General features: G+C 52.4%; 2 protein-coding genes across 2 annotated transcripts in view; both read left to right on the top strand.

Moving 5' to 3' along the window:
* The window catches only part of CFAP99 (cilia and flagella associated protein 99), a 36813-nt gene extending 18713 nt beyond the window's left edge, over positions 1 to 18100 (top strand). The window contains exons 7-15 of the mRNA XM_060089447.1: positions 80 to 154; positions 1050 to 1121; positions 1349 to 1440; positions 2060 to 2264; positions 15116 to 15257; positions 15368 to 15519; positions 16336 to 16541; positions 17683 to 17845; positions 17984 to 18100. Of these exons, the coding sequence (XP_059945430.1) occupies positions 80 to 154; positions 1050 to 1121; positions 1349 to 1440; positions 2060 to 2264; positions 15116 to 15257; positions 15368 to 15519; positions 16336 to 16541; positions 17683 to 17845; positions 17984 to 18100 (1224 nt within the window). The remainder of the gene's footprint in view (positions 1 to 79; positions 155 to 1049; positions 1122 to 1348; positions 1441 to 2059; positions 2265 to 15115; positions 15258 to 15367; positions 15520 to 16335; positions 16542 to 17682; positions 17846 to 17983) is intronic.
* A 3241-nt stretch (positions 18101 to 21341) lies between these two features.
* The window catches only part of RNF4 (ring finger protein 4), a 43180-nt gene continuing 37397 nt past the window's right edge, over positions 21342 to 27124 (top strand). Inside the window, exon 1 of the mRNA XM_060106891.1 lies at positions 21342 to 21414. The gene's annotated coding sequence lies outside the window, so the exon portion shown is untranslated. The remainder of the gene's footprint in view (positions 21415 to 27124) is intronic.

Raw genomic sequence — 27124 nt, 5'->3', positions numbered from 1 at the left:
GGGGAGGAGGGGAGGAGCGGGTAGCTGGCCCGGGGCACCCGCGGTGGCCGGCGGGCTGGAGCGGCCTGTCTCTGTGCAGGAGCTGCTTCTGCGGGCCAGCATCGAGGAGATGCGGTGCGCGGGGCCCAGGCCCCGTGGGGAGCCCCCGGTGGAGGTAATGCCAGCACGCCCACAGCCCGGCCGGCCTTCCCAGCGACCTCCTCTCACATCATAGACACGTCCCTCCCCGTGCCACGGCAGCGGCCACACTGCGAGGGCCATAGAGGGCGGGTCTCAGCGCCGCCAGGCTGAGGGCGGCCCGAGCGGACAGGTGCATCGTCTCCTTCCCTGGGTGTCTCCAGATTTTCCATACTGAGCCCTTAGTGTTTCTGTGAGGAAAACCCCAGGGTGTGTTTGTCAATAAAGAAAGTCAGGGAGCAGGACAGGGAGGGCCCATTCTGGGTGGATGCTGAGCGATGCTCACTCGGGGAGCCGGCCCGGCCCCCCACCCCCACCCTGGACCCACCTAGGCGGCGGTGGACGGGGCCGAGGTGAGCCCCCCAAGCAGCTGGGGCAACCCAGGAGAGTGGGCACCCCACATAGTAGCAGCAGGCCCCGGGGTGTGATGGCTGAGGTCCTGTGGTGGGAGATTACCCGCTGCTCGCCCACCGTGGATGTGGTCCCCTGACACCTGAGGGTGTCTGCAGAGCAGCAGCGGCCTGGGCAGGGGGCAGCCCAGGGAAGGTCATGGGGGCCGGCTCCGGGGGCAGTGGAGGAGAAGGCCCCTGAGCCCAGGGGCTCCAGCCCCCCGACTGGGAACTGCGGTCCCCGGCCCGGCAGGCTCTGCACCTTCCCTGCCCCTGCCTGGGCGGCTAGACGGCCTTGGAGGACAGAGGTGCTGCGGGGGACCCAGTGCAGGGGGCGGGCTGGGCTGCAACGCGTGGATGGGCGGCTGGAGTTAGGACAGAGGGGAGTGGGCCAGGCCTCCCAGGGGTGCAGGGCCCCCTGATCAGCCGGGGTGTGTTTGGGGGCACCTTGTGGGCACAGGTGCCAGGCCCTGACCCCCATAGGACTCCAAGAAGAAGCTGCGGCTCCGATTTCCACCTCGAATCCTCAAGGCTCCAAAACTGACCTTCTACAGGGTGAGCAGTGCCCCTGACTGTCGTCAGGGTGGGCTCGGGGCAATGGCTCCAGGCCCCTCCCCCTGGGGACCCACCTCCTGGCCTGTTCCCCCCGAGGACAGCCCAGCCCTTGAGGCAGAAGGAAGCGCTGGGGAGGGGGCAGGTGTGGAGGGCAGGAGGGCAGAGGGGCACTTGCTGCTCTGAGGTGCCCCTCCCCTATCACAGCCGGCCCCCACTCTGTCCTGCAGCCCAACGATGATGCCCCGGTCAGGCTGAACACCGCTGCCATCCTGCGAGAAGGGGCCTTATATCAGCGGCAGGTGGAGAGGGAGCTGCAGAGGTGGGGTGGCAGCTCCTTGGCCTCCCCTCCCCTCCGGGAGCTCAAGAGGGGCTGGCGCCTGGCAGCTGCAATCCTGCAGAGGTGGCTTTGGGTTGGGGGGACCCAAGCAGGCCAGTGTCAGGGTCACAGCTGCGTCCTAGGAAGATGATCCGCCCTCAGTGAGGGAGATGGACTGGGTAGGAGGAGGCTTAGCAGAAGCCTGGCCCACCCCAAAGCCCCCTGAGGGGTCATCTTCTCCTGGGATCCCTCTCTGATGCTCCCTCCCCTACCACCAGGGTTGCAGACCCCTGCACTTACCCCAAGAGTTGGGCTGTGGGTGGGAGCTTGGGTGGCTGACCAGATGGATGAGAGGTTGGACAGACACACAGGTGGACAAGAGGGTGGCGGATGGACGGACAGGTGGGTCACACACGAGTGGATGGGGGCTGGAGATGTGGCTGGAGGGCAGACGCACAGGACCGGGACAGGTGGACAGTGCGTGGAGCGGGTGGCTGGTGTTGGTAGAGGGCGGCCCACGCCTGTGAAGGCCACTGCCCCCAGGGGAACTGTGGCCTCCTGGTGGCCCATGCAGCCCCACCACAGGAGACCCGCAGCCCTGCCTCTTGCCTTCTCTCCCCAGGGTGGATAAGCTCATGGACGGGGCCGGGGACCTCTCTGAGTTCCTCAAGTGGCAGAGGAAGATGCAGGCAAAGGACCTGGAGGAACAGCTGGCCACAGGCGAGTGCCGGAGGCTGCAGGGGAAGCTCAGCCACGAGGAGGCCATCCTGGCACGGCAGCAGGTGGTGAAGGAGAAGAAGCAGAAAGCCGACCAGAAGAAGGAGGAGGTGACGGGCAGGCCGGGGTGGCTGGGGCCTGGGCTGGCCGTGGGCCTGGCTATTCCTGTGGTTGCCGCCCCCAGGCATCTCCTCCTAAAACCCACAGAGTGGAGGTGCTTCCTCTGGCCCCATCTCACCAGGTGGGTCTTCTGGAAGCATCTGGGGTCAGCTGGCCTGCGTGGACTGTCTGGCCAGCACTTCTGGTCCAGACTGCCCCCCGCCCCCACTAGCACGGTCAGTTGGCCCGCACATCCACGTGTGAGGGAGGACCTGAGGTCTGTCTGGCAGAAACTTCCAGAAGGCCAGCATGTCTGCATAAGATACGAGAGGGTCTGTGGACACCCACGTTTCCACTTCGGATGCTCTGGACATCAGTCCTGCTCTTCCTCCTCCTAGGATGGACATCCTGGCCGGGGCCTCCCTGCCCGTGTCCCTTCCAGTGGGCCTGGCAGTGGTCCAGATGAGGCGGGAGCCTGCAGGGCCCAGAGGCCCAGCCGTAGCCCCCTCTCCTTAGACGTATGCCACTGAGGGCCGCCAGTCGGCAGATGTGCCCCAGGTTCCGGCGAATTACTTCTCCCGGCAGACGCGTCTGTATCTGCCCTTCGTGTTAGGGTTGATTTTCCTTCCTTTTTAGCTCACTTCTTAAAAATACAAAGTCAAGGGCTTCCCTGGTGGCGCAGTGGTTGAGAGTCCGCCTGCCGATGCAGGAGACACGGGTTTGTGCCCCGGCCCGGGAAGATCCCACGTGCCGCGGAGCAGCTGGGCCCGTGAGCCATGGCCGCTGAGCCTGCGCGTCCGGAGACTGTGCTCCGCAACGGGAGAGGCCACAACAGTGAGAGGCCCGCATAACACACACACACAAAAACAAAGTCAAAACAATATGACACATAACCTCAGAGAAGTCTTACTTCTTGTAAGTCTGTAACTTACAGCCCATTTCCACCTCCACCCCAAGTCCTTATTTTCATGAATTTCTGTCTTTCCTTCCAAGCAAGTATACACACTTCTTGTTTCCCCTTTTCTTAACATAAAATGTCCCAGCCTGCTTTACCGGCAATGAATAATGCTGTGCAAGTTTTTCCTCTTTGTGGAGGTGGCTTTTCGAGGTCCACTGCTAGAGGAGGGACTGCTCCGTCAGAGCAGCTGATGTGGAGGTTCTGTCTTGTTCTTGTGGCTGTTTTTGTTGAGGGTTTTGGGGTCTTATCAGAGATGCCACATCACCTTCCCTGGGCAGGAACTTCAAGGCCCCAGCACCGGGGGAAGGGGCCCAATCCCCCTGACCCACCCACAGAGGTTACTGTACTGAATTCAGGAATTTTTGCCAGTCTCAGAGGTGAGAAATAGTATCTCAGTATAGCTCTGATTTGCATTGCATCTATGAAATGTGAATTTGAGGATGTTTTCTTATAAGAGCCACTTCTGTGTCTTTTTCTGTGAACTGTCTGTTCATGTCTTTTGTCATTTTCTTTTTTTTTTCCAGTTTTATTGGGGTATCATAGACAAGTAAAATTTGTATATATTTAAAGTGTATAATATGATATTTTGATATACATATACATCATGGGATGATCACCACAATCAAGCTAATTAACACATAGTTACTCTTTTGTGCATGTGGTGAGAACACTGAGATCTACTGTCTTAGCAAATTTAAAGTGTACAAAACATCGTTAACTCTAGTCACCATGCTGTACATTAGGTCCCTAAAGCTTATTCATCTTCTAACTAAAAGTTTTTACCTTTTGACCAACATCTCCCCATTCCCCTCACCCCCAAGCCCCTGGTAACTACCATTCTACTGTTTGTTACTATGAGTTCAACGTTTTTAGATTCCCGCAGAAGTGAGATGAGACAGTATTTGTCTTTTTGCGTCTGGCTTATTTAACCCAGCATAATGTCCTCCGGGCTCATACATGTTGCCACAAATGGCATGAGTTCCTTCTTTTTTAAGGTGGAATAATATTCCATTATGTACGTGCACCACGTTTTCTTGATCCATTCATCTATCGATGGACACTTAGGTTGTTTCCGTATCTTGGCTACCATGAATAATACTGCAATGGACATAGGAATGCAGATGTCTCTTCAGCATAGTGATTTCATTTCCTTCAGATGTACCTCCAGAAGTGGGATTACTGGGTCATACGGAAGTTCCTTTTTTTTTTTTTTTTTTTTGCAGTACGCGGGCCTCTCACTGTTGTGGCCTCTCCCGTTGCGGAGCACAGGCTCTGGACGCGCAGGCTCAGCGGCCATGGCTCATGGGCCCAGTCGCTCCGCGGCATGTGGGATCTTCCCGGACCGGGGCGCGAACCCGTGTCCCCTGCATCGACAGGCGGACTCTCAACCACTGCGCCACCAGGGAAGCCCGAAGTTCCATTTTTTATGTTTTGAGGAACCTCCATACTGGTTTCCATAGTGGCTGCCCCAATTTACATTCCCACCAACAGTGCACAGGGTCCCTTTTCTCCATATCTTTGCCAACATTTGCTATCTTTTGACTTTTTATGCTGGCCATCCTAACAGGTGTGAGGTGATAGCTCATTGTCACTCTGATTTGCATTTCCCTGATGATTAGTGATGTGGAGCATCTTTTCGTATACCTTTTGGCTGTTTGTATGTCTTCTTTGGAAAAATGTTTGTTCATGTCCTTTGCCCATTTTAAAAATCAGATTATTTTTTATTTTATTTTGCTATTGAGTTGTGTGAGTACCTTATATATTTTGGACATTAACCCCTTATTGGATATATGATTTACAAATATTTTCTCTCATTCCATAGGTTGCCTTTTTATTTTGTTGATTGTTTCCTTTGCTATGCAGAAACTTTTTCATTTGTGTAGTCCCACTTGTGTATTTTTGCTTTTGTTGCTTGTGCTTTTGGTATCAAATCAAAAGTAAATAAATAATCGCCAAGACCAAGGCCAAGAAGCTCTTTTCCTATGTTTTCTTCTAGGAGTCTTATGGTCTCAGGTCTTACATTTAAGCCTTTGATCCATTTTGAGTTGATTCTTGTGTGTGGTGTAAGATAGGGGCTCAGTTTCATTCTTTTGGGTCTGTATATCTGACTCTTCCAACAACATTTATTGAAGAGACTATCCTTTCCCCATTGAGTTTTCTTGGTGCCTTGGTCAAAGATTAGTTGACCATGTCCATTTTCTGTTGAGCTTTTAACCTTCATTTCCTTGACTTTATTGTAGAGTTCGTTATATATTAGGGAAAGTAACCCTTAAACTATAGTATGTTGTTACAGATATTTTGTTCCAAGTACTCATTTGGCTGTGCTTAAATGATGTATTTTTGCCATGTAAATGTTATTTTTATGTCATCAAACTTATCAGTCTTTTCTTTCATTGTATCTGGATTTTGAATAATTAGGAAGGTTTTTCCCATACCCATGTTATAGAAGAGTTCACGTGTGTTTTCTTCCAGTATTTGTGTGGTTTCATTTTTACATCTGGATCTCTATCCACTTGAAATTTATTCTTGTACGCAGTGTGAGATCTGGATCCACTTTTATCGTTTTCAGATGGCCAGCCAGTTGAGTCTTCCAATCCATGAATGCGCTATGTCTCTGCATTTATTTAAACCTTTTATTTCCTTCATCTGGTTATTTAGGTTTCTGTATGTGAGTCCTATACAAGTTTTGTTAGATTTGCACCTAAGTATTTCTTTTATTATTTTCGAGTGGTTGTAAATGGTGCTGTATTTTTAATTTTGGTGGCCATGTGTTCAATCCTAGTATGTAAAAATGGCAATTGGTTTTGTGTGTTTTTCTTGTGTCCTGTGACCTTGCTGAACTCCCTTATTAGTTTTCTAGGACAAACAAGGAATTTTGTTGTAGATTCCTTGGGGTTTTCTCCGTAGACAATCATGTAATCTGTAAATAAGAACAGTTTTATCCTTCCTTTCTGATCTGCCTCTTTATTTCCTCTTCTGCCTATTGCACTGGCTAGAACATTTGTGCCTAGTTCACCATCTTGGCGGAAATCAGCCTTTCACCATTAAGTGTAATGTTAGATGTAGGTTTTTCTGTAGATGTGCTCTTTATTAAGTTGATGAAGTTCCCCCCATTCCTATTATTCTGAAAGTTTTTATCAGGAAATTCTGCCAAATGCTTCTCTGTATCAACTGATACGGTCATGTGATTTTTCTTCTTTAGCCTATTAATATGGTGGATTACACTGACTGAATTTCACATACTGAATCAGCTTTGCATCCCTAGAATAAACCCTACTTGCTTATGGTGTATAATTCTTTTTATATATGTTGAATTCTATTTGCTACTATTTTGATTTTGTTAAAGTTGTTCTTGCATATAGTTTCATAAGGGGTGTTAGGCTGTAGTTTTCTTTTTTGTAATGTCTTTTGTCTGGTTTTGGTATCAGGTAATTCTAGCTTCATAAAATGAATTTGGAAACATTTCCTCCTCTTATTTTCTAGGAAAGATTGTGTAGAATTGGTATTAATTCTTTGAACATTCGGTAGGATTCTCTAGTGAAATCATCTAGGCTTGGAGGTTTCTTTTTTGACTTTTCTAAATTAGAAATTCAACTTCCTTACAAGTTATAGCGTTATTCAAATGATCTGTTTCATATTGGGTAAGTTGTAGTAGTTTGTGTTTTTTGAGGAATTGGTCCATTTCACTAAGTTTCCAAATTCATGTATGTAGAGTTGTTTGTAATATTCTATTACCATCCTTTTTATTTTTTAATTTTTTAAATTAATTAATTAATTTTTAATTTATTTTTATCTACGTTGGGTTTTCGTTGCTGCACGTGGGCTTTCTCTAGTTGTGACGAGCAGGGGCTACTCTTCATTGCGGTGCACGGGCTTCTCATTGTGGAGGCTTCTCTTGTTGCGGATCACGGGCTCTAGGCGCGCAGGCTTCAGTAGTTGTGGCTCGCGGGCTTAGTTGCAACACAGAATGTGGGATCTTCCCGGACCAGGGCTCGAACCCGTGTACCCTGCATTGGCAGGTGGATTCTTAACCACTGCGCCACCAGGGAAGCCCTACCATCCTTTTTTATGTCTGTAGGGTCTAAAGTGTTTCATTCTCGAATATTGGTGATTTATGTTTTTTCATTTTTTTCTATTAGAATTGCTAGAGATTTGTCAATTTCATTGATCTTTTCAAAAAACCACCTTCTTGTTTCATTGATTTTTCTCTACTGTTTTTCAATGTTATTGGTTTCTGCTCTTTATTATTTCCTTCCTTCTGCTTGCTTTGAGTTTATTTTGTTCTTCTTTTTCTAGGTTCTTGAGATGGGATTTAGATTACTGACATGAGACTTTTCTGCTTTTCTATTGTAAGCACTCAGTGTTACACATTTCCCTTTATTTGTTGCTTTATCTGTGTCCACAAATTTTGATATGTTGTATTTCATTTTCATGCAGTTCAATGTACTTTTTCATTTCACTTGAGATTTTCTCTTTTACCCATGGATTCTTTAGAAGTACGTTGTTTAGTTTCCAAGCATTTGGAGATTTTCCTGTTACCTTTGATCATTGATTTCTAGTTGATTCCAATGTGGTTGTTGAACATACTCTGCTCTATTTATTTTAAATTTGTTGAGATTTTTTCGTAATTGCCTGTTGCATTTTTATGAGGGCTTCTTTAAAAATCATTGTCAAATCTAACATCTGTGATCTCAGTGCTAAGATCAGAGCTCAGTGCTCTACTGATTGTGTCTTCTTTCAGTTGGAGATCATCCTGGTTTTCGGTATGGTGAGTGATTTTCTATTGAAACCCGGACATTCTGGGTATTATGTTACAGGACTCTGGATCTTATTTAATTAAACCTTCTGTCTGAGCAGCCTCTCTCTGACGCCGCTCTGGCAGGGGAAGGGGGGCACCACCACATTACTGCCAGGTGGGCTTAGCAACCCACCGTCCCCACGTGGCCTCTGTTGACCCCTGAGAGGGGGCCCCTGATGATTTGTGGGTAAGGGCTCCAGCTAGACCTCCATCAATAAATACCCCCTGACTGGGAGAGGGAGGAGTACCTTATAACTGCCCCCCACGTGGCCTCCACTGTCACATGGCAAGCATGGAGGTGAAAGTCCTCACTCTGCACTAAGCCTCCTCTGACACCACCTTAGTGGGGATGGGGAGGGACCCTTGTTCCCACGGGTGGGGGTGGACACCAGGTTGCCATGAACTCTCCTCTGACACCATTGACACTCGGGGGCAGGTCCCAGCTCAGGCTCCTCTGTGCCACCTCCCCATGATCTGGGTAGGGCAGAAGTCTTGCGCTCACTCAGCCTTTGCTCAGGTTTTGCCTGTGATGTCTGGTTGGAGCACAGGTTGTGTCACACAGTTTTCTGTGTCTGTAGGTGGCTCCTTTCCTGGTCCCTTGGCAGGCTTTGGTTGGGCTTTTTTATCTGCACCTATGGCATTTCTGGGTCCTCCAGCACCCAGCCTGGGACACATGAGGTAAAAGAAGACCCAGGGACCCCCCCCACCACCGTGCCATTCTTCAAGTCCCATGGTCCCAGCCAGTCTGCCTTCTTCCCTCCACCTTTCATAGCCTTCTTCTGTGTGTTTAGTAATTTATATGCAGTGGTTTTAGTTGTGCCTAGTGGGAGGAATAGGGAAAAGCACCCCTACTCCATCTTCCCAGAAGTGGAAGTCCCAGGTGTCGATTCTGATAAAGGCTTTTGCAGCATCTGTGGAGATAATCATATTATTTTTCTCCTTAACTCTATTAATATGGTGAATTATATTAATGATTTCTTTTTTTAACATCTTTATTGGAGTATAATTGCTTTACAATGGTGTGTCAGTTTCTGCTGTATCACAAAGTGAATCAGCTATACATATATATATATATATATATATATATATATATATATATATATCCCCATATCCCCTCCCTTTTGCGTCTCCCTCCCACACTCCCTATCCCACCCCTCTATGTGGTCACAAAGCACGGAGCTGATCTCCCTGTGCTATGCGGCTGCTTCCCACTAGCTATCTATTTTACATTTGGTAGTGTATATATGTCCATGCCACTCTCTCACTTCGTCCCAGTTTACCCTTCCCCCTCCCCGTGTCCTCAAGTCCATTCTCTACGTCTGTGTCTTTATTCCTGTCCTGCCCCTAGGTTCTTCAAAACCATTTTTTTTTTAGATTCCATATGTATGTGTTAGCATACTGTATTTGTTTTTCTCTTTCTGACTTACTTCACTCTGTATGAAAGACTCTAGGTCCATCCACCTCACTACAAATAACACAATTTTGTTTCTTTTTATGGCTGCGTAACATTCCTATTAATGATTTCTTAATCTCGACCCATCCTTGCCTTCCTGCGACGAATCCCGTGTGGCTTCCCTGGAATTTGAAAGTCCTCGGACTCACATGGAAAAGTCCAGAGGCAGGAGGCAGTCCGTGGAGACCAAAGGTGGGCTGTAGTAGAGCAACCATGCACTTCCCTTGACCAGAGACCCTGAGAGGATCCTGGAAGAAGCCACCCGGAGTCACCTTAAGAGGTCCACCTGGAGGGGCAAAGACCCCATCAGAGGGGTGGGTGCTGGAGGCCAGGGCTTGGACTAGAAGCTGCGGCCTGACAAGCGGGCTTGCTGGGCAGAGGGACTGTGTTCAGGTGACCTGCCCGAGGTGCAGAAGCAGCAGCTCCGCCAGGGAGGAGAGCTGCTGGGAGGGAGGGAGGGAGGGAGGGAGGGAGGGAGGGAGGAGAGCTGCTGGAAGGAAGGGAGGGCCCTCCCGCAGGCTTTGCCCTGGGGGGCGGGAAAGGCGTTTGGAGCCGCTACCTTCTACTCCTTAGGGCTCTCTCAGTATTCCTGGCATGGGGCTGTTCTTGTGACAGCAAGGACAGAACAGCCTGCCCCTACAGCCCCTCCCCTCATCGGCCTGTCCTGACGCCAGGTCAGCAGGAGGGGCTCCAGCCCGCACAGGCCAGCACCCCCTCCCATAGCTCGATAGCGGCTTGGTGAGGTCCAGCTCTGTCCCTCCCAACCCCGGGGGTCTCGTGAGCCAGAGGCCTCCAGCCAGAAGCACAGGAGTCCCCTCCAGGGAACAGCATGGGAGAGGGCACCCTGTGAGGGCTGGCGGCCCAGCCATGACTGGGTGCTCCACCCAGGCACCCTCGGCCTCGCTTCATAGTTAGGGCAGCTCCCCGAGCCCCGAGCCGTGTTCCCCAAAGCCCGGCCGACCCTGGCTGGACCATCCTGCACAGGTCCAGAGGCTTCTCTCCCCGACCTGGAACGTCCAGGTACACGCATGTAGATGAGTGTGTTTTACGAACAAAGTAACCTGAGTAGACGGCACTAAACATTTGAAGACAAAAGGAATTGTATTGTTTTCGTGTGCCATTCATGCTGGACTGGTGACTTCTACAGCCTCCGCGTCTTTTTTTTTTTTTTTTTTAGGTTTAATTTATTTAGCTGCGCCAGGTCTTCCTTGGGGCATGCAGGATCCTATGTTGCAGTGGCGTGCATGTGGGATCTAGTTCCCAAACCAGGGATTGAACCCGGGCCCCCTGCTTTGGGAGCCTGGAGTCTTAGCCACTGGACCACCAGGGAAGTCCCCAGCCTCCGTGTCTTAATGGGACTTTGTCTCCACCGGAGGTTCCGTTGTCACAGCCTGGCCCACGGAGGGAACCCCTTCCTCACCTCTGTGCTCTCAGCATCCCTCTAGAGCCTGGAGGCATCCTTTCTTTTGAGAGGTAGGATGTTTTGGGCCCACCTGAATTTTCTCTTCTTGAGATGTAGATTCAGTTATTTCCCCCGAGGCCCTGGCCCTCACCACAGAACCCAGTGTTGATTTCCATAGCTGGGGGCTGCGTGGGGGGAGCTTTATTGGTTTTTCTGTGGTGACCAGTATTAAGGTGCCCTAGCAACAGGGCTGAAAAGGATATATTTGTAAAGTCATGAGTGTAGCTCTGACATTGTTTCATCATAAACAATTTGAATATATTTTCTTCACTTAATTTTATCTCCCTTTTTTATTTATTTTTTTGGCTGTGCTACGTGGCTTGCTGGATCTCAGTTCCTCAACCAGGGATTGAACCTGGGCCCTCAGCCGTGAAAGCTCCGAGTCCTAACCACTGGAACCCCAGGGAAGTCCCAATTTTATGCCCCTTTTAAAATAATTTGATGAACCATAGAAATTAGTAGCTATATTGGAAAAAAAATGGATAAAGTTCACATAATTCTTGCTTTTTTTTTTTTTTTTTTTCCTTTTTGCGGTACGCGGGCCTCTCACTGTTGTGGCCTCTCCCGTTGCGGAGCACAGGCTCCGGATGCGCAGGCTCAGCGGCCATGGCTCACGGGCCCAGCCGCTCCGCGGCATGTGGGATCTTCCCGCACCAGGGCACAAACCCGTGTCCCCTGCATCGACAGGCGGACTCTCAACCACTGTGCCACCAGGGAAGCCCAATTTTTCTTTTTTATTTAATCCATCATCACAGTGAAGTTAATCCGGAGTAGCAGTACCAATATTAGCACAAAATCCACTGGGTGAATAACATTTCACCCTCTGGTTGTCATGGGTGACCATTCTTAGAGTATATTTTACCGAAGTATTCAATGGATTTAGTTTGGAGGCCCTTGGAGCATTTTTCTATTTGGCTTTGTTACATCAATGCTGTCTGGTGTGTTCTGTGTTCACTTGACTTTAAAGGTGTCACCGTGCTGGTAGCTGAAAGCCCTTGCTTGGGGCGAAAGCCCTTGCTTGGGGCGAGGTCAGCCAGCAGCCCTCGTTCGGGTGATGTTAGTTGCGGGAGGGGTGGAGAGATGTGTGGAAAACCCAGCTGGGCTTCCAACGTAGGGCCCAAGGATGCATTAGGCCAGCCTGGCCCCTGAGTGGACTCTGGGCCGGACCACGGGTCCGAGGTTTATGCCAAAGCAGATAGAGCCAAGAGTCAGCCCAGGACTCCAGCCAGCCAGCTGCCCTGCGAGCCGCTCACCACCCTGGGGGCCCTCGCCCTGCTGCAGGCCTCTCCAGGGGACCACACCCCTAGCTCGCCAACACCTCTGCCTGCCCACAGATTCGGCTCTGTCACCTCCTTTCAATCTCTGAGTGCTCCGTCCTCCTCTCCGCCAAATCCTGATGCTGTGCTGACACTGATGCCATGCCTGATGGGGACGCCGTGCGGGCGTGACGGGAGGTGGCACCGCCGTCCCCACTCACCAGCAGACACACTGGAGCCAGGGACAGGGTGATTTGCCCGAGGTCACACGGGCCTGCGCCGTCTCCTGGGCTCCGTGGAATTCGCTCCGAGCCAGGAGATGTCGCCCCCCTTCCTCACTCCCAGGACCAGGCTGCCAGCTGTCTCTGTGCCTCCCCAACCAGCCGGGGGTCCGGGGACTCGGCTCAGCTGCCTCTCCTCCGAGCCCAGGTGTCTTTCCTTGCACGTAGTTTACTTACTTGGGGTACGACTCCTCCACGTTTTGGTAGCCTACTTTTTCTCACCTCCTATTTCCACACAAGCATTTCTTGAACTTATTACGTTTTCGAAAGTACTTTTTAAAATAAACGTTTTACTTTGGGACTTTTTTTAAGCAGTGACAGAAAAGTTGCAACTAGTAGGGAGGGTTCCCCTGTTGTCACCCAGCCTCCCCTGCGGGTCACATCTTACATCAGCACGTGCCTGTGGGGTTTCTTGCACTGTCACAACAAAGCATGGAAAACTGGAGGGCTTTAGCTGCCATTCTGGAGGTCGGAAGTCCGAGATCAAGGTGTTGGGTGGGCCGTGCTTGCTCTAAGCCTCTTCCGGCTCCTGGTGTCCCCAGGAATTCCTTGGTCTGTGGCAGCCTCACCCTATCTCTGTCTCCACCTTCACATGGCCATCTTCTCCATGTTTCTCTGGGTCTTCTCCTCTTCTTATATTGACACTTGTCATTGGATTTAGGACCCACCCTAAATCCAGGATGGTTTCATCCCAAGATCCTTAACTCATTACTTATTGGATCCTTAACTAGTTGGAAATAAGATCACATTCTGAGGTTCCAGGTGGACATGAATTCTGGGGGTCACCAACCCACTACACCAGGGTATATTTGTCACAATCAAGAAACCAATATGGGCACGTAACTTAACTAAACTCCACACTCTATTTCGATTTCAGCATTTTTTTCCTACTTATGTCCTTTTTCTGTCCAAGATCCCATCCAAGGATGTCCCAGACTCGTCTTGGCCATGACATTGTCTCAGGCTTTCCTTGTCCTTGGCGCCCTTGGCAGTGGTGAGGCGTGCTCGTCATGTATCCTGTAGAACGTCTGTCTGTTGAGATGCTCAGACTGGGTGTAGGAGGAAGACCACAGGGGCCATGTGCCTTTTCATCCCATCCCTTCAGGGGTGCCCGCCGTCAGCAGACTTATCACTGAGGATGTTGGACTTGATCACCTGGCTTCTCACCGCGGTCATTCCCCCTTTCCACGTTGCGCTCCTTGGAAGGGGTCTCTAAGCGGGGCCCACGCTCAAGGAGGTGGGTAGGTTATGTGGATTCTTCAGCACAGAAGACTTGTCTCTTCTCCCCCATTTACTCACTTATATATCTATATATATCAGTCCATTAATTTATATCAATGTGGACTCATGCATATTTATTTTATACTTTGTGTTATAATCCAATACGAAGTGATTTGTTTTGTTGCCAGCTTTGGCCACTGGGACCCCTTTCAGGCTGGCTCCTGTGTCCCTTCGACCTGCCCCCATGCCTCCCATCATCCTTTTGTTTTTTGAGCACTTCCTTACTTTACGGTGCCATAAAATGCTCCAGGCTCATCTTGTATCTTCCCTGCCCCAGCCCTCAAATGGCCATTTCTCCAAGAACCGGGGTTCCTTTTCTTAGAAACTGGAATGAACTTGCACAGAAAGGGATGGTCAAAAGCCATTTTTATATGTGCTAGCAAAGTGCTTTAAGAAAGGCTTCCTTCCTGCCCAGCGTGCCTGGCATCCACGCTGCCACACATGGACCCTGCACGTACCATGCAGTCGGAGATGAGCCCCCAGCTGCCAAGACCTCCAGGACTGGGAGTCCAGGGGCTCCCTGGCAGCGCTGGGCAGTGACAGGAGGTATACATCCCACCCTGTCCTTTGTAGTATCTTGAAGACTGAAAATAATATTCTGAATTGTTCACAATAGCTCCACCCTGGAAACAACCTGAATGTCTGTCAATGGTAGAATGTATCAAAGAGTTGCTATATATCCCCCGAAACAGCCACGAGAATAAGTCAACTGCAATCCTGGTGAAAACGTGGATGAGGATAGTACCCCAAGATACTGAGCAGAAGAGGGAAGCCACAGCCAGGACACGGGGCGAGTCCTGTTTGTGCGCGGTTCAAAGTGGCAACACCACGCCCCACGGTTTAGAGCCGCACATTTCTCAGGCTCCTCCAGAAAGAAGAGTGTGGGGTGACCGTCAGGACATGCCTGGGGGCGCATGTGATGGGGAGCCTGGGGCTTCCCGGGGGCTGGCGTGTCCTATGCACAGGCTTGGGCAGAATCTGGACAGCCAGCTCCACGTGGCTGCAAAGCAAGCAGTGCCCTGCTCTCTTAAATGGAGTCAGCAGTGGGTGGGCTTCAGGGCAAACCCAGTGGCTCTGACTTGGTTTCCCCAGGACTCTGTTGGCTGCACTCCTCAGCTTATTGTCAGATCGGGGGGGGGGGTGGCTGCATAGTTCTGGGCTCACACCCCCAGGACCACAGTGGAGGAAGGGAGGACGCGAGGCAGGACTTCCCCAGCAGGCCCACCTCCAGACGCTGATGAGCTTAGACCCAGGTTCCAGGGTGATTCAGGGTCAGGGACTGGGTCTGCTGTCCAGACCTCAGGCTGCTCCCGGGGCTGGGTAGGCCCAGGGTCACAGGCAGCAGCTCTGACTGTGGCCGGCGGGTTGTCCAGACAGCTGAGCTGATGCAGCAATGTGCCGAGAGGCGCCTCCAAGAGGAAAGGTCCATGAAGGAGCTGGTGGAGCAGGTGATGGAGACGCAGAAGAACGTCAAGGTGGCGCAGACAAAGCTCCTGAAGGGCCGACAGCAGATGGGTACAGCGGGGTGGGGGGTGCTCGGTACCCTCCCAGGGGAGCTACCTGTGCCCAGTGGTACTGGCCCTGCTGCTCTCTGACCCCTTCAGCACCCCCCGCTTGGCCCTTAGTTCAGGAGGTGATAGAGGAGAGCCGGGAGCTGCTACAGCGCAGTGCAGAGGCGGCCAAGGAGGAGCAGAGGCAGCGCTGTGAGCTCATCTCCCAGTTGCGAGCCCTGGAGACTCAGCCCACGCGCAAGGGCAAGCTGGTGGACCTGACCCAGGTGAGGACGTGGCCCCCGGAGCCCATGCCCATGTGACGACCTCAGGGAGCTTCCCCAGGTCTTACTGGGCCTGGCATTGCCATGAAGGATGTGTCCAGAATTCCCACCAAGGCCAAAGGCAGTCTGGACCCAGGCCGAGATCCACCTATCCGCTCATGCCCAGCTCCCCCGTGCCCGCCATGCTGGAGGCCTGGGTCTGGTCCAGATGCTCAGTCCTGCCAGGGAGGCCTCCATCACCCCTGGAGGTGAGCAAGGTAGGCTTCGTGGAGCTGCGTGTTGAGGGAGCTCCCGGAACTCACTAGGCCTGGGTGGAAAAGGCAGTGTAGGGAGAGCGCAGGTGCACGAAGGCCCAAGGCTGGGCAAGCAGGAGGCTAAGAGAAGGGCAGCAGCGCCTGGAAGCCTGTGTGAGAAACACCACGAGAGGCCAGGCTGGCACGCGGTGACGTGGGGGCAGGCCTGGTCCTGGGGGATGGGCAGAGTCCAAAGGGCTCTCTACCCAGGCCCCCAGGTCCTGGCTGGGGAGACAGTGCTGAGCTCCATTTGGGCCCTGCCACAGTGGAGGGGCCTGCAGGGCACCCAGCTGAGATGTCCCCACAGAGGTCGAGGGCTGCAGAGCAGGCCCAGGCTGGAGAAGCCGGATGGTGGACACGTCACACAGGCACCACTGAGTAGACAGGAGGAGGTCTCCTGGGCACCAGGCCAGGCCTATGGCACTCAGGAGGGCCGCTGGTACTGGTGCCAGCGCCCTGGAGATGGCCAGGCAGGCTGGGCCTGGGCCTGGTTCCCAGCCTGGGGCCTTCCCTGCCCACCCTGCAGATTCCTGGCTATGGCCTGGAAGGGGAGATGTCGGTCGTGGAGCTGCGGGAGCGGCTGGCCCTGCTCAAGGAGACCCAGAGGTGCAAGGAGGAGGAGAAGCGAGACCAGATCATCCAGGGCAAGCGTGCCAAGAGCCAGGCGCTGCAGAACACGGTGGAGCAGATCTTGCTGTGCCGCGCGGCCATGGGGAGGTCTGCAGCCTTGAGGTTAGTGCCAGTGGCCCGGGGCGGATGCCTTGGGTGGGCAAGGAGCAGGGAGCCTGCTTTTGCACCCTCCTGGGTGGCTTCTCCTCGCAGCAACCCACCACCCTCCCGCCCAGGCAGTTCCCTTGCAATCACTTGCCCCCAACTATTTTCTTAAAAAAAAAAAAAATTATTTATTTATTTACTTCTGGCTGCGTTGGGTCTTCGTCGCTGCACGCGGGCTTTCTCTAGTTGCGGAGAGCAGGGGCTACTCCTCACTGTGGTGCGGGAGCTTCTCTTGTTGTGGAGCACGGGCTCTAGGCACGCGGGCTTCAGTAGTTGTGGCTCGCGGGCTCTAGAGTGCAGGCTCAGTAGTTGTGGCGCACAGGCTTAGTTGCTCTGTGGCATGTGGGATCTTCCCGGACCAGGACTCGAACCCCTGTGCCCTACATTGGCAGGCAGATTCTTAACCACTGCGCCACCAGGGAAGTCCCTTTTTTTTTTCCTTTTTAAACCAGGACTTAGTTGGGGTTCACACATCGAATTTGGTTGTTAAACATCTCTCCTCTCTTTTAATGGAAAGCACGTGGACACACGCACCCCTCTTTGTTAGAAACACTGTGGTGACTTTTCCGGCCCCTTCTGGCCAAGTATGGAAGAGATCTGCAAAGACAGCAGAATATTAGCCGTGGCTATCTCTAGGCAAGAGTGGCAAGGGGAGGGCAAGATGAAAGGGCGTTCTCTTTTTTTATCCCCAGTACCAAGATAGTTAATACCTCTGGAATACTTTTTTTTTTTTTTTTTTTTTTGGTATGCGGGCCTCTCACTGTTGTGGCCTCTCCCGTTGCGGAGCACAGGCTCCGGACGCACAGGCTCAGCGGCCAAGGCTCACGGGCCCAGCCGCTCCGCGGCATGTGGGATCCTCCCGGACCGGGTCACGAACCCGTGTCCCCTGCATCGGCAGGCGGACTCTCAAACCACTGCGCCACCAGGGAAGCCCTCTATGGAATACTTTTTAAACTGTGAAATACAAGGAGCAAAAAGGAAGAGGCGCTGGGGGGAACCCCGCCCCGAGCGGTCCTCGGGGGGCCTCTCCCCCTGCACCTAAATCCCTGGAGTCAACCCGCGGTGGGGTTCTCCTAAGCCAGCCCCGCCGCCCGCCCAGGTGGGAGGAGAAGAAGGCGCAGTCGGCGGCCGCGGGAGCGCCCTCCCAGGACGAGCGGGTGCTGGAGCTGCAGCGCAGGATCCGGGAGAAGGCGGCCGAGCGCCGCGGGCAGGAGGCACTGCTGCACGTGCCAGCGCCGCGAGCAGCTCGCCCCAAGCAGCAGGTGAGCCCCGGGGGCGGGCGCGAGGGTGCGCAGCGCAGGCGCTGGAGGTAGCGGGGGGCGGGGCGCGGTGTGGGGGGACGGGGAAGCCGCGGTGGGGGACGGGCCTGCCCCGCGCCGACCTCCACCGCCCGCCCGCAGGCGCAGCTGGAGGCGCGGCACAGGCTGGAGCTGGAGCAGAGCCGGGAGCGCAGGCTGCGGGCGATGCAGCGGGGAGGCTCGGCACGCGGGCCCGCTCGTTGCCTGGGGGCCGTCTGAGCTGGGCGGCCCGCCCCGGGACCCCGAGACCCTCGCCCGAAAAAAGCCTGGGCGGCGGTGTGCACCTCCCCTTCCTTGGCCGCGCCCCCCGCCCCACTCCGCCCCAGGCTCCTCCCGCCCATAGCAGGGTTGCCAAATAAAATGCCAGTCATTGCGTGGGACAAGCTAATGCTAACAGAAGGATCCGCTGGAATTCAAATTTATCTGGGCGTCTTGTATCTTATGTGCTAAACATGGCCACCCTAACCCAGATTCTAGCCCTTCCTACGGCCTAGCGCTAGGCATTCCTGCCCATGCCCCCCCATCGGAGTTCCCAGAGCCTGTTCTGCTTGTGGAAAGCTGGAATCCCCATTCTCTGCCCGGAGTCGGGTGGCTTAATCCGGGAACCCCCAAGACTGAGAATGTGATTGTGCTTGTGCGAATTAGTAGAAGTCGCCAGGATCTTGAGCCGCTGGGAACTGGCCCTTCTCGGCCTTATCTCCCAAACCTCACGGCGATGGGGGGGAGCTGGCCGGGGATGTAGGAACTGTCCCCCACTCCCCGTCTGCTGATGAGGCCACTGGTGCTGAGAGGTGAAATGACCTGCCGGGAGAGCCAGGACCCAAAGCTAAGCCTGGATGCCTTTAGAGCACTGCCCAGCCTTCTCCAGCATCACTGAAGGAACGAGGTTAGAGCCACTGGGCAGGAGCTGGCCCAGGGCCTGTACAGGAATGGAGTGATTCCCCTGGGTCCTCAGACCCATCACTGGACTGGAGGTGCATGGCTCTGAGGACAGGCTGGCTGAGTGAAAGCCTGCTGGTGAATAAAGCACAGTATGCTGCAGCTCCCAGGAGAGAGAATGGGCAAGCCCATGGGGTGCAAGGCAGTAAGAGAGGGGCTGGAAACTGCCAGGTGGATAGATGTCTAGGAGAGACCCCCACACCCTACATCCTCCTTGGGTCTGCAGAGGGGGTAGGCTGGACCCCCGGGCACATTCAGACTAAGAGGGTGGACATCTCAAAGAGACAAGAACAGACTAAAGACCAGCGTTCTCCCCCAATACTCTGAACTGTGTCAGAACCCCAGGACTTCCCCACAACTGAGGTTGGTAGAAAGAGGAATTTCCCACCCCCCTGTAAAATTAGAGCTGGGAGCAGATTAAATTTCATTAAAAAAAAAACAACATGGCATTTCTTACATCCTGTGTTGTTATTCAAACCCATTTCATTTGATATCGAGGGAATACGTTGATGATGACCTGTCCCAAGAGAGGCTCTCAGGAGCTCTGAAGGCTTCAAAAGGGGAATTATTAGCTTCTATAACTGGCAATCCAAAATAGGGTAGACTTCAGGACATGCCTGATCCAAGGAGCTCTGGCTCCAATCTGGTAGCAGTTCCAACCTCACATGTCTGGAGGAAGAAGGGCCATCTCTCCCTGGTAGTTCTTGTAGGAGGAAAACCTCTCTGTCCTCCAAGCCTTGTGCTCCAGTCTCACTGGCCTGGATTGAACATGCTCTGCTGAACCAGTTCCTGTAGTGGGGGAAGGTCTGCATGGGGGCCCTTGCAGCACATGGGGGCCGAAGCAAGCACTGTAGCAGAGGGAGAGAATTACCCTTCACCTATCAGACTGGCCTCTGGAGCAGAGGGGACAGGTGATGGCCCAACAGACTCAGGGTGCTATTAGGAGTAATGCTGGTTGGCAATCCACAGGGTCCCCACCTGCCCTCCTGGACTGGGCAGCTGCTCAGAGCTGCCTTGAGAGCACCTGGGGCTTCGGCTCCATACAAACCCCAGTAGGGTCAGGTCTTGGGCCATCCCCTGAGTTTATGGGCTGAGGGCCAGCCTTGTGTGGTAAACTGATGGCAACAATGTCTCCCAGTATCCATGCTCCTTGCCTTGTGACCCCTGCCAAGGCAAGGAACAGAGTAGGAAATAGGCAGAGTCTATTTCCCCCAGTCCTTGAATCTGGGCTGACTTGCTTTGGCCAGTAAGGTTCAGCAGGGCTGGCTGGGCACCAGTTTAGAGCCTGGACCTCAGGTGGCCTCTTGTTCTCCACCTGGCCACAGTGTGGGCATGTCCAGGGTGGCCTGCTGGGGTGACCTGGTTATTCTCAGAACAAGAGAGACAAGCTGGGCTCTCTTTTCTGGTTGCCAAATCCATGCTCAAGTCCAGTTCTGAGAGCTGAACTCAAGGAACTCGCCACCAGATTCTCCAATCCCAATTCTGATATGCAGCCCCACCCAGGGCTGGCATGCACCTGTGTTCAGTGTTGAGTCCTCCCGACTCCCACCTTCCCCGAGATAGGTACTGCTATTACCTCCATGCTACAGGCCAGGGAACCGTGAGACTTGCCTGAACCATGGAGCTGGGATTCAATCTCAGGCAGGAGGGATCCAGGGCCCACACTCTCTTCTTGATTCTGGGAGTGGCACCAGATGCCCCAGAGACCTCCAGGCTTTTGCCTGGGCCATGGCCCCTTTCCCAGGACCGGGCTGGACCGGACCTGGGCGAGAAGAGTACTCCACGGGTTCAGTCCTTCCCTTCCTGACACCTGTTGTCTTCGGGATAATCCAAACTCTTAGCCTGGCATGTGGGCCCTCCAAGGTCTGACTCGTGCCTTCCCCGACCCCCACCTCTCCCAACCTCTGAACCCGTGGCGCACTGGGCAGCGTCCAGTTTTCTGGACATGCTAGCCCACCTTTCCCCATCCAGGCTCCCTCTTCCTGGAACTCTCTCCTCCATTCTAGTCCTTTCAGTTCGCAGCTCGTTTCCTCCGGAGAGCTCTCCCAGACGTCCTGGTTGAGTGCCTCCTCTGGGATCCCGAAGATGGGCCGGGCTGTGCTTCCCTCGCGTCTCCACCAACAGCCTGGCAGAGCCCGGGATCGCAGGGACCAGGCGCAGGCCCAGGGCCTGGCACGTCGGGGGGCGTGGCCGCCCGGAGGACCTGCAGATCCAGACCGATAGTAGAGACCCCAGAAAACAGGCTGGGAGAAGCGCGTCCGGCTCCGCGCCGCGAGCAGGGCAGCCGGAGCCCAGACCACGACTCCCGGGAGGCCTTGCGGGCCGAGGGGCGCCGACCGCTCTCTCGCGGGAAGGAAGGAACTTGCGCTCGCGAGCGTGGGCGGAGCCGGAAGGAGGCCCATTTCAAAGTGGTAATAGATGGTTTCTTATCCAATAAGATTGAAAATATACCTCCTCGACCGGCCGACCACGGGAGTAGGGACAGCAGTGGCCAATAGGGACGCGCGGGGGGCGGAGCCGAGGTCTCCGGAGCGGAAGTGGGTCGCTGTTGAGGCGGCGGTTTCTTGTTGAGGGCTTCTCAGCGGCTTCCAAAGGTCTTTCCTCGCTTGGGTTCGTCGACCGCCGCGTCTGCCGAGTCCCACCAGCGCCAGGCAGGGCCAGGCTTTGCGGGGAGGGGGCGGCAAGGCAGGGTCGGGCGGATTTGGGGTTCGGGCGGCTTCGCGGCCTGCGGAGGCCTCGGCGCCGCGGCCCAAGGAGCCGCCGTGGCGCGGCCGACCACGCTCGGTCCCCGATCTCCGACCGGGCCTCCCCGGGCCCGCGGGCCGGTTCCCCTGCCCTCCCACCCCGCTCTCCGCGCAAGCCCAGCTCGGCGCGGGGACGGAAGTGGGGAGGCCCCGCCGCGGGTGTCGGCCGCCTGGGCAGGCCGCGGCGCCTCGTCTTAGTGTCGCCGGGGAAACTGAGGCTGGGTGGGGAGGGACGCGCCCAAGGTCACTCGGAGGGCCGGGCGGGGCGCGGGGCGCGGGCGTGCACCAGCGTTCGGGAAGACTGGGCGAGGGTTTGGTCCCCACCGAGACCGCCGCCTTTGTGTGCTCGCGCAGCCGCTCCGCCATCGCGGGCCTGCTAGTCGGCGCGGGCGTCCGGGCGGAGTCTCCTCCGGGCTTGGACGGGGCTGGGGCGCCCGCCGGGGGCAGAGCTCAGCAGGTCCTCGGCTTCCGGGCGTTGGTTGGGCGCGTGGCCGCCGAGGCCTGCGGCCGAGACCCCCGCGGGCGCCTGGAGACAGGTGCCTGAAGCACAGGACTAAGTGGACGCCACTTTCCACCCTTTGACCCGTCGAGGGAGAAGGGGAGAGTTCAGAGCCTTGGTAGAGGTTTTTGTGAGGTTTTGGCTTTTGTGTAACTCCAGTCCCTTCCCATCGACGGTCACGGCCATACCTACCTTGTGCTTCTGCGCCACGTTCTCGGAGCCACACGTGGGGTCTCAGCTCTGCGGTCCTGCATTCGCTGAGGCTGCCTGAGTGGCCGGGGAGACCGAGGTGGTCTCCCCAAGGTCACAGCCTCGGTTCCCTGACTGCAGAGCTAGCCTTTTGAATTCAGTGACCTGGAGTTTGCTAATGAGAGGCAGAAACGTTGAAGGGAATCGTTTGGCTTTGTCTTTCTGGTGGTTTGTTTTTTGATGGATGGGGGGACATACTGGGTAGTTTTGTGTATGAGTTTGAGGTGAAATGGGAATATTCAAGTAGAAAGATGTGTAGCTGGCTTCTGTATTGCGTGAACTTGAGTTTCCAACTTTGACTCACATCTTGCTGTAATCCAATATTTATAAACCTTTTTACAACGACGACTCCGCCCCTCCCCCCTCACACCCGAGCTTTTTTACACGTTGTTTTCCTGATTGCCCACTCCAGGAAATTTTAATGCTGCTTTCACACTGTATGCCCATTTTATGTGCTATATGCATGTTATGCTTTGTACATAAAAAGAGGGGGCTTTTTTTCGCCCCCTTGAGAATGCGGACGTTAATTTTTTAAGTCATCACATTTTGAGGTCTTCTGCATGCCAGGCTTTCTGCTTTCACAAAAATAGGCATGGTACAGGCCCAGGAGCCAGAGTGGAGAGAGTGAGAGACATTCCCTGAGGTTGAAATATAAATGGTAGGAAGGTGGGACTGGAGAGGTAAGCAGGAACTAGATCACAAAAGGTCTCCGGTGTGCCTCCACAATAAGGAGTTCAGAAATTATCTTAAGGCCAGGTGGGAAATCACTAAATTGAGTGCTAAGCAGGGAAGTTAACAGGGTTAGGTTTGCGTTTTAGAAAAATCACTGTGCTATGAGAAGGATAGTTAGAAAAGTGGACAAAACTAGTGGCTTCAGGACCAGTTAGGAAGAGAGAAAAGGATAGCCTGGGGCTTCCCTGGTGGCGCAGTGGTTGAGAGTCCGCCTGCCGATGCAGGGGATGCAGGTTCGTGCCCCGGTCTGGGAAGATCCCACATGCCGCGGAGCGGCTGGGCCCGTGAGCCATGGACGCTGAGCCTGCGCGTCTGGAGCCTGTGCTCCGCAACGGGAGAGGCCATACCAGTGAGAGGCCCGCGTACAGCAAAAAAAAAAAAAAAAAAAAGGATAGCCTGGACCAGGGTAGTGACTAGTCACTGAACTTGATAACGGCGATTGCCAGTCATGGTAGTTCTTCACTGGCTCTTTACTAAAAAGCTCTTAGCAAAGTCCATATCCGGTACTTTATACCCCTGCCAATTTTTGGAAACGTTTTAGGGTACTACTCAATGAAAATATGTGCACAAGGTAATTGGTTTGTATGCTGTATAAAAATGGCTTTGTATGTTCTTGTGTATATGTTATCCATGTCTCATTTTGGAATGATTTATGTACATCTCTCACCGTCCCCAAATTAGGAATTTTTGAGGGATAAGGTGGCTCCTGTAGAATATTACAGGGTTGACTCTGTTATTGAGATCTAATTCACATATGTGCTCTTCTAACTTATCTTTCTAAATAGCTTGTTTCCCAGCAGGACTTTGGGAATTTTAGAGCGAGGCATTTCGAGGTTTCCTCTCTGAGGAGGAAGGCCCAGAGCACAGATGCTGACTTACTCAAGTGTGAGAAGACATACGGTCACAGTTCAAGTGTGAGAAAAACATGAGGTTAAGATGGAGGGTGCCACTATAGGGTTATGGAATCTACTTTGGAAGCATTTTTTTCCCCCCGGCATAAATAAGAATTGGCATGTTTATTGAATACCACATCATGCAGAGTAGGAGAGGCCTAGAAACATTTCAGAATGAGTATTATCAGTAGCCTGCTGGTGCAAAAGAGAAATTGTGACCATCAGGCCTTCCTGTATTCTTTTGAAACCACATGGTTTCCTGGTGTATCCAGTAGGGTACATTAACTGTAGAATGTACCTCCAGATAGCTGAGTAAATTAGCTTGCTATATATATATTTAGATTTACTGGACATACACAAATTTCAAATGAAAGGATGTCTGCTAAATGGCATTATTATCTGCTAATGCCTTTTTGTTTTGGAATCATAATTTCTGATTTTAGGAATGCAACTCAGTTGTCTGTAAGGGTTACTCTAGGTTTGTGATATCACGTCTACTGTTTAGTAGTCTCTACCACTTGCAAATCCACCCTGCCAGGTAGTTGTGGTTAGTTCCATTTTATGTGTCCTGAAGCACAGGAAGGGCAGAGTCACTTGCCCAAGGTCACACAGTTAGTAAGAAGAGACCTAGCATCTGGATCTCAGATTCCATTGTCTTTGTTCCTTTTGCTGGACTTTGTTATGTCTTTCACATTTTTCTGTGGTGGGAAAGCACAGGGCTGGTGTTTCTAGTAGCTTTAAATAGTGAAAATAAAACTTAAAAGTGGGCGATATTGTCTTTATTTTTATGTTTCTTTTTCAAGTAACGTTTACCCAGGAAGGGTCTGATTATAAATATTCTCAAGAAGCTGAATTTTCAGTGACTGCATTGTATTCCTGAAGACTCTAGTTATTTTTTGTGAGTCCCCCCAACCCCCAACCAAAGGAGGTGGTCTTAGGACCTGGACGTTTGTCTGTCTGCTGCACCTCACCTCTTATTTCAGCCAAACTGTTGCTAAATTCTCCTGCTTGCTATAGCAGACCGGTATAAAATTTGCTTTCTTTCTAAGCACCTTCTTGATATTTTTCAGTTCTTAACTAATATTTAAGAACTTTTTGCTCTGGCCTCTCTTTCCAAGTTGAAAATGCCATGATGATCATCTGTTTTTAAGTCTTCCTTTGTTTCCTGATGGTGACTGTATTTTTACTTGCAATGTCAGGCTCCAGTTTTCTCATCTCTGAAAGTCATCCTTTTTTCCCCCCTCTCAAAAACACTTTATGCTATCTTTTCTAAGTATCTGCCATCTCTTTCAAGCATCTAATGAGCTTGATAATTTAATTTCAATGGAAAAAATCATTATTTTTCGCCATGTTTGTGCCAAGTGGTGTGCAAAGAAGAAGGCATGCCCTGATCAGTATTTGACATAGAGTTATGTTTAGCATACTTGTACACTAGAAGAAATTTAGGGTCAGGAGTGAGAGAAATGTAAGTAACATTTCTTTGAGGTAGGCCTTGAACAATGAGGAGTTCCCCAAAGTGGAATGGGGGTAGGGGAACCTTTGCAGGCAAGGCAACAGCATGTATCAAATTATGGCACTGTGATAGGAAAGAGCATGGAGTGGATACTGACATCCAGGGTACCTGAAGTAAGGTACAGTCAGTTCTGCTTTAAACACTTGTTTGGAAGCATGGATTTGTTCCAGCGGGATTGATACTTTAGGAAACAAGTTGAATATAATGGGAATATTGAGTTTAGTGTGCATAATTTCATCTATGGGTAATAGGTAAACAGAAAATTGAACTCAGCTGAACCAAGCCACATAGACCATATACACTTCAGACCTCCACCAGCTATCTCAGTTGACTGTGTGTGCCATGAGCCACACCCTGTGCACGTCTGTTGTCACAACACTCACCCTATTTCCCATTAACTCATGAGCTGCAGACCTGGCTAAATGCCATAGTTGTTGTAGTATATATGCATTTCTTAACCATTTAATTTGTCAAACTGTGCTGTGGTTTTTGTTAGCTTCTTACTGTGTGTGTGTAAGTTTACCGTCTTAAGTTTTTGGGTGTTATACCCCTAATTCCACTTTTTCCCATAAACCCTGTGGACTTTTTGTGTCGTTTGGTGATTTTTAGGAAAACATACGTCTGTAACTACAAATGAGGCCAGACTGGTGAGTTGTTGGCTATACACGTGAAGGCAACGGGTTCGATCATTTTGGAACATTTGCAATATTCTTGGGCCTCTTGGAGACTGGCAGATTTTTTTGAGCTACCACGTGAAGCTTTTAACTTCCTCTGGCCCACTTAATGTTCTTCCTACTGCTTTCCTGCTTTTTCTCTTAGAACATTCCCAACATTCCCTTTATAATAGGTGCTTGCTGTCCTGGGAGCTGAGGACCATTGACTTAATATTTTACTTTCTAGGGAGAGAGTTGAAGAGGATCTGGATTCCACTGCCAAGATTAATGTCTTCAGAGAATTGGGTTTAGCTAGCCATTTGGTGACTGCATGCATCCATTCATTAGCCAGCGCACTTGTGCAACTGCCTGAATGGAAGGCTGTGCCTTGTGCTACGGAGCCCTGGGAGCAGTGCTGTTTGAGACCAGCTCCCCTCTTACGCAGATGAGGGAATTCCCTGTATGGGGCGCTGCTGGGCTGCCCTTCGCTGTAGGTATACCAGCATTTATAAGCTTCTCCCTCCCCGCTGCCACCACCAGTACAGTCTGCACGTCGGCTCTGTTTTGTGGCTCTTGGTTTACTCCACACACATACACCCCACCCCACCCCAGCCCATGTTCATGATTCAGTAGAAGCAGCTAAGATTCCTAGCTTTGTGCTTGTGTGCCATCCACACAGGCTCAGCATGCCTGCCTCCTGTGAGTTTTAGAGTTGGAGGTTGTTAATGGCCTCAGCACCTGAGGTCAATTTGTCCCCTTGGCCTTTGGTATCTTTTCAACCTCTGGTGGAAATCTTAGATTTCCTTCATTATATTACCCTTGCTCCTGGCCCCCAGCAATTGCCTTGTTTGTATCTCCAGCCCCCTCCAGAGCTCAGACCACTGTGACTGAAAGAAAATTAGAAGTTAGGGGTCGGAGAGGTGGAGAGGCCACTCGGCTTTGCTTCTGTGCTATGCCAGAGAAACCCTTCTGCAAAGGACCAAGTAGGCAGCTTCTGAGCTGCCAAAATTAGTTGGTTGAA

This window comes from Mesoplodon densirostris, chromosome 1 (genome assembly GCF_025265405.1).
Source record: "Mesoplodon densirostris isolate mMesDen1 chromosome 1, mMesDen1 primary haplotype, whole genome shotgun sequence".
NCBI classification, from domain to species: domain Eukaryota; kingdom Metazoa; phylum Chordata; class Mammalia; order Artiodactyla; family Ziphiidae; genus Mesoplodon; species Mesoplodon densirostris.
This window is presented reverse-complemented; position numbering and strand designations above follow the sequence as displayed.